We start from the raw sequence: 6,000 nt of genomic DNA on the forward strand, positions 1-6,000 counted from the left end.
CAGTCGAATATCTTGAATAAAATGATGAAGTGAAAAATGAACCTTTCCTCAAATATGTTGCGCTCCTGATATTTTATCTTATGTTCTTTCAATTGTAGTGGGTGGGTGAGTGTGAGATAAGTGAAGCATACATAGAAAAGTGAGGCGGTCGATTTATGGTTGGTTGACCAGAAATCAGATTCTAGTGGCGGTCAAAAAGATGCTCCAGGCGGGCTTATATAATACACATACAATGATTGTTGAAACATGACATAACATAACGACAGCTTGAACAAGCCGAGCACAAACCAATACAATACAATACAATACTTCCAAACATTCAACCTCTCACTCCTTTTCATTTTCCCTCAAACCATTTACCTCTTATTTAACCCCACCTCTAACTATTGCCAATATGGCAACTCTCAATACATCCACGAATGGCCCTTCTATTAAATCATCATATACTGGAGTGGTCAATTCTGCTGCACCCTCCGGAGCTGCGGCGTCCAGCCCGACTTATGGACAGTGGGCTTTGTTCTCAGTCTCAGCTCCTCTTGTAAATGCTTTTCAACAAGATAGTGGTGGAAAGGAGAGTGTGCTAAAGGTACAGAGCACTGGAGGTATGTTTGCATTATTGTTGTTGACTCCAAGCAAATCGTCTAATGGTTTGAAATCCAGAGGGAGAACTCATCGACTTAATCGAGGATTTCTCGGAAGGACGAGTTCAATTCGCATTTGTCAAAGTCAAGGATCCTAATACAACACTCCCGAAATACGTACTTATTGGATGGGTCAGTCATACAATTGAAAAGAGTGTTGGAATGACAGGAGGTCCTAACATAACCTACAGTGCGGTGAGGGTGTTCCCGAAAGAACAAAAGGCTATTTCACGAGCCACCTTGCAGCAGTATCCAAGATTCTTCATGTTCGTACTCATCTATCTGATTATCTCACATCTATTCATACTTATAAATCTATCTAGGGCTACCATGTTCAAATAACAGCTCGATCAGAATCCGACTTGGCACCAGAAAGTATTGTTCAAAAAGTAGCAGATGCATCGGGCGCGAAATATTCCTCGGGCTCAGCACCACCGCCTTCCTCTGGTCCTCGTCCCCCAACAGCTTCTAAACCAGTGTTCACTCCTACACGGTCGGGCGGTGTGTCGGGTTTCAATCCATTGGCAGGTTCGAGATCAAGGACAAGTCAGAATGACAACGTAGACGGAGATGGATGGGGCGCAGATGCGCCACAAATCACCAGGACACAACTTGAAAAGGTCCAGCCCGCATATAAACCCACAAAAGTTAATATGGCAGAGCTTACCAAACAGCCAACCGCTTCAAGATCCAGTAATGACAGTGGAGCAGACAGTGGATCTGCTCCTGATGTTGTCAAAGGAGGTTATCAACCAATCGGAAAGGTAGACATTGCAGCACTACGTGCTCAAGCTAAAAGCAGTGGTGATGATCGACCAACGATAGTTAAGGGAGCATACGAACCAGTCGGCAAAGTGAATATTGCCGCGATCCGTGCCAAAGCTCAAAAGCCTGGCGACGACGGTCCCAGGGCGGTTTCACCTGCTGCGACTGGCTCACCCGCCCCAAGCAGTGATGAACCACCAAAGTCTCTTGCAGATAGGTCTGCGGCTTTCACTCAATCAGAGCGTCTCACAACTCTACCAAAACCAAAGGTCGCGAACAGGTTTGGATCCACTGCCAGCAGTTTCGCTGGAACGAAAGCCCCAACTCCAGGAAGCTTTGGAATTCAGTCGCCAGCAGCCCCGGCAGCATCTGCTCCAATCGGTGCAGCCAGTCGAACATTTGCTGACGAGGGTGGTAAGACTCCTGCTCAAATCTGGGCAGAGAAGAAAGCTCGAGAAAGAGGACTAAGTGCTGCTGGCGATGCTCCTCCCCAGAACGTAGCATCTCCCATTGCAAGCCAGCCAAGTGGAGGAGGACAGTGGAAGAGTGGATATACTGGCAAATCTTGGGCTCCAGTTGCTACAAATCCCACCGGGCAGTCTGCTACAGGCAGTATCGACCAACAGAAAACTGGCGAAGCAGAAGCGGAGCAAGTAGTCCCAGATTCTCCAGCTGGAGGTATCAATGCCATTCGGGACCGATTCAAGGGAGGACAAGCACCAATGGGTGCACCAGCAATGCCACGATCAATTACTGGAGACCGAGATCAATCTCCACCACCTCCACCTGTCAACGCCTCCAGCAGGCCTGGTGCAGTTCCAATGCCTGGACTTCCAACCCGTCCTCCACCTGTTGAGTCTGAGGAGGAGGAATACAGCAGACCAAATATTCCCGCACCTCCCCCAGTTCCTCGCAGTCCTACACCAGAACCAGAAGAGGAACCAGAACGCGAGCCATCTCCCGTTCGTATTGCTATGCCAGTAGCACGTGGACGAGAACCTGAGGAAATGGAAGCGCCGGAGGAACTTCATGACCATCCAACTCTTGAGCAGGCCATTGAACACGTTCCCCAAGAGAAAGATCTCACCGAGGAACCTGCTGGATATGACCCTGCCCGTGGCGCTGCAGCAGCTGTGGCAGCCGAAACATTTGGACACAGCGCACCTGCCGTCAATGAATCATCCGCTGCTAGCGGTAAACGCGCATTGATTCAATACGACTACGAGAAGGCTGAAGATAATGAGTTGGAATTGGTTGAAGGTGAATACGTCACCAACATTGAAATGGTCGATGATGATTGGTGGATGGGCACCAATTCAAAGGGTGAAAGTGGTCTCTTTCCAAGCAACTATGTAGAACTCGTAGAAGATGAAGAAGAGTCGGCACCAGCTCCGGCACCAGCTCCAAGCCATTACGATGAGCCAGAACCACCTGCACCTGCACATGCTCCAGCTCCAGCTCCAGCTCCAGCAGCTCCAGCAGCCGCACCTGCTCACGCTGCTGGTCCTACGGCTACTACCTTATACGACTATGAGGCTGCCGAGGATAATGAATTGAGTTTCCCAGAAGGTGCTACAATTACTGATTTGGTATGTTTCGCTTATATGTTCACCTCCTTCGCTCCCCCTTCCTTTCAACGCATTCAAGAACGATTACTAACCCAGTCAATAGGAATTCCCGGATGATGATTGGTGGTTCGGTCACTTCAAAGGACACTCTGGTCTCTTCCCAGCAAACTATGTAGAACTTGACCAATAAGTATCTACATTGGTTGGAATAAATTTAAGCGAAGCGCAAATGCACATGAAGCGATTGACGTCTTTGGGAGGAGTACTTGTGATGTAGTTGAAATTGATTCAACATTATAAAAATTCAGGAGATTTTGTAGATGAGGGTGGCATGAATGGTTTTTCTAGGCAGTTAACTACAACTAGTGAAGAAGAAGAAAAGCGAAATAACGGTGGTCTTGGTCTCTATTAAATATAAGAGAACTGAAAATTCTTTCCTCGATGTTGCTGTCTAATGTTGTGTGAATTGCATTGTACATGCTCATTTGTCTTTGTCTCTCGGTAAAGTGATCAAGTATTCTTCGTTTACCAATCCATTGAAGCTTAAGGAGGATTTCTTGCTGCTGCATTTTTGACTGCTTCTCAGATCCTTCCACGTATTTGCCATCCACGGTGGCGGTCACATTGTGCTATCCATGAGTAGCAAAGCACGAAAATGAAATTATTCAAATCACATAAATTCAGACATCACACGAAACCCAGCTATAGCGCGTCAATTATTAAATAAAAGTCATTCATTATCTTATCTTAACCAACCAACCAACCCTAAAAACTAGCTGGAAGCAGAAAGTCTGTGATCCATTTGAAAAGAGACGCAGACCTGTAAGAACATGAAAAAACTGGATATGTGAGACGAAGGAAAAATGCGTGGGAAAGCCGAATTTGTTACTTCAATCATATGAATCTATGAACAAGGCGATTTGATTGTGGAAAACGAGTTGGGACTTCGGAGGGCGTTGTATCGTTGCTAGCTTGCGGGAGGGGAAAACATTATGGGCAAGTATAAGGCCGTCGATTTATTCGATTGAATCGCGATACTGGAGATGGAGATGTGCTGAGGCGCCAGTGGATTAGGCAATTTCGAGATGGCGTTTATATGGATGGATAGTAGCGGAGAATACGTGGGTTTGGCAGCGACTTGCTCTAACAACATTCGGCACCTGTGAGGGAAGAGTTAGTGGATTGTTGTTTGATTGTGGCGAGGTGAGCAAGAGCAGAAGGGTATAGGGAATAACATACATTCAACACAGAGCTCACATCCTTCTTCCATTACGCAACAACAACAGAGGGCTGCAAAACAAGCACCGAGACAGCCTTGTCCACCCCCGGAACTCTTTGGAGGAGGTTGTTGTTGATATTGCATTTGTTGCTAAAGAGATAATTATTAGTTCAAAGTACTTTTAGATACGAGCTACATTGCATTGTATCATGCGACGGTGAAGCTATCTCGGTGTTTCTCGGCATTGCGACAGCGCTGAGGTATCGAGGAATTACAGCCATCGCATTATACAGAACAGTGTATCGAATAGAGGATGTGCGAATGAACTCACAGGTGGAGGGCCTTGTTGATAGTAGCCTTGTTGTGGTGGTGGTCCTCCATAAGCCTATGTATCACATCAAAGTCAGCTTCTTCTTCTTCCATTCCATGTGCCAAGATTATCCAAGAGATCGCAAGGAGATCGATATAATGGTGACAATAGAGGCGAAAACATACATTGGGAGGATACTGAGGTTGACCACCGTATTGGGGTTGTTGATTGTTGTAGTAACCTTGGTTCGACATTGTATTAATCTATAACGAGGAGGACAGAGTCTTTGGTCAGTATTTGTTTCGTAAACGTTGAAGCTGTGACGGAAAAAATGCGCAAACTTACGGAGAGAGGTGATTGATGCGATTGATTGATTGATAGAAAAAAACAAGTACAAGTAAACGATGCGAGTGAAAAAGTTGACGTTGAGAAAGAAGAGAGGCCAAACTTCAAAGTTAGATTAGATTGGATTCATCAATAAGAGCTAAAAATCGGTAGAACGGAGGAAGGATGTTCGTTCGAGACACTGCCAAGGAGGGAACCAATTGGGTTGTACTCGCTATAAAAATGCCTAGTACCTAATCGCTGACGAGTGATAAAAGATCGAAATAGAACATTAATACCACTGACCTATTAATTACGCCAAGTTATTTGGAATTTATTTACTTTGGAGTGGATGTGAATACGCAGTCGAGGCAGTCTCGTTTCTTCTCTCTCTTCCTCTTATTAATAATAAGCTTTGAGGCTTTTGATGCTTTCAATGCTTGTGAAGTTTAATATCTTGCCCAGGTGGTTTTGGATCAGAGAAAGACTTATTAGGTCGAGGCAACGGTCTCAGGATGGCTCGGATGGGTAATTATACGATTTATACTCGTAGGTGCGCACTCTTCAAAGCACAGCCAGTACCTTACATTTGTATCAGACAGTACCTAGCTATAGGGTAATCATTTCGCAGTTTGAAGTCATGCAAGTCCGTCTTTTTTGATTGGCTCGACCGGCTCAATATGCAGCATGCAAATAGAAAGAAGGCGCAGATCAAACACCTCGTCAGCATGGCTCAGCAATTGTGGCCCTTTTGTTTGGTACAATGCAGTTACCATCTGATGCGCCAACCCGGAACACGGCCATTGTTCCATGCAACTTCTGAAAGAGATTTGCTATTTAATACTCTGAACAGCGATCATTCAGCTTCCCCTGCTTCCAAATCCCCCAATCTAATCCTTATAGGGCGTGAGTGGTCCTAGTATACGCTTAATACGCTACCTCAGCCACCTTTCCCCCGATCGTCACCTTCTCAAGAGTTCCATTATATTATCGTTGCTGCTGGTTTTACTTCGTTTCCGTCATCCGATCTTGTGACCCAGATTGATACTGCAGAATAATCCTTGACACAAACCTTGACTCTTTAAAAGCAGCAGCAACTTTTAGTATTGTCAGCCACTTTGACCATCCCCCTGTATCCGTCACATATCCGACTTGGCTTCAAGATGTCACTCC

The 6,000-nt window shown here is 45.7% G+C and overlaps 2 protein-coding genes across 2 annotated transcripts; one reads left to right on the top strand and one right to left on the bottom strand.

Moving 5' to 3' along the window:
• Window positions 1-394: 394 nt before the first annotated feature.
• EAF02_008321 (uncharacterized protein) lies at window positions 395-3,164 on the top strand (the record flags this gene model as incomplete). Its single annotated transcript, XM_038904369.1, has 5 exons — window positions 395-602; window positions 661-773; window positions 833-907; window positions 965-2,995; window positions 3,078-3,164. The coding sequence occupies 5 exons, from the start codon at window positions 395-397 to the stop codon at window positions 3,162-3,164; spliced, it is 2,514 nt and encodes an 837-aa protein (XP_038756091.1).
• A 256-nt stretch (window positions 3,165-3,420) lies between these two features.
• On the bottom strand, window positions 3,421-5,384 carry EAF02_008322 (uncharacterized protein). The gene is made up of 6 exons (XM_038904370.1): window positions 5,134-5,384; window positions 4,849-4,950; window positions 4,689-4,766; window positions 4,525-4,578; window positions 4,214-4,343; window positions 3,421-4,134 (listed from the first exon to the last, which is right to left on the bottom strand). Exons 3-6 carry the CDS (start codon window positions 4,755-4,757, stop codon window positions 4,118-4,120), a joined length of 270 nt encoding a protein of 89 aa, XP_038756092.1. The 5' UTR covers window positions 4,758-4,766; window positions 4,849-4,950; window positions 5,134-5,384; the 3' UTR covers window positions 3,421-4,117.
• Between the last annotated feature and the right edge of the window lie 616 nt (window positions 5,385-6,000).

This window comes from Botrytis sinoallii, assembly GCF_014898435.1.
Source record: "Botrytis sinoallii strain Bc 23 chromosome Unknown BSIN_015, whole genome shotgun sequence".
NCBI classification, from domain to species: domain Eukaryota; kingdom Fungi; phylum Ascomycota; class Leotiomycetes; order Helotiales; family Sclerotiniaceae; genus Botrytis; species Botrytis sinoallii.

What these genes read in the sequence shown, in the direction of transcription:
- EAF02_008322 (XM_038904370.1), bottom strand. Translation starts at nt 4,757, where the DNA reads ATGTCGAACCAAGGTTACTACAACAATCAACAACCCCAATACGGTGGT. An exon ending in AACCTCAGTATCCTCCCAAT is followed by an intron (nt 4,579 to 4,688) that starts GTATGTTTTCGC and finishes TGTGATACATAG; the next exon opens with GCTTATGGAGGACCACCACC. An exon ending in ATCAACAAGGCCCTCCACCT is followed by an intron (nt 4,344 to 4,524) that starts GTGAGTTCATTC and finishes TTATCTCTTTAG; the next exon opens with CAACAAATGCAATATCAACA.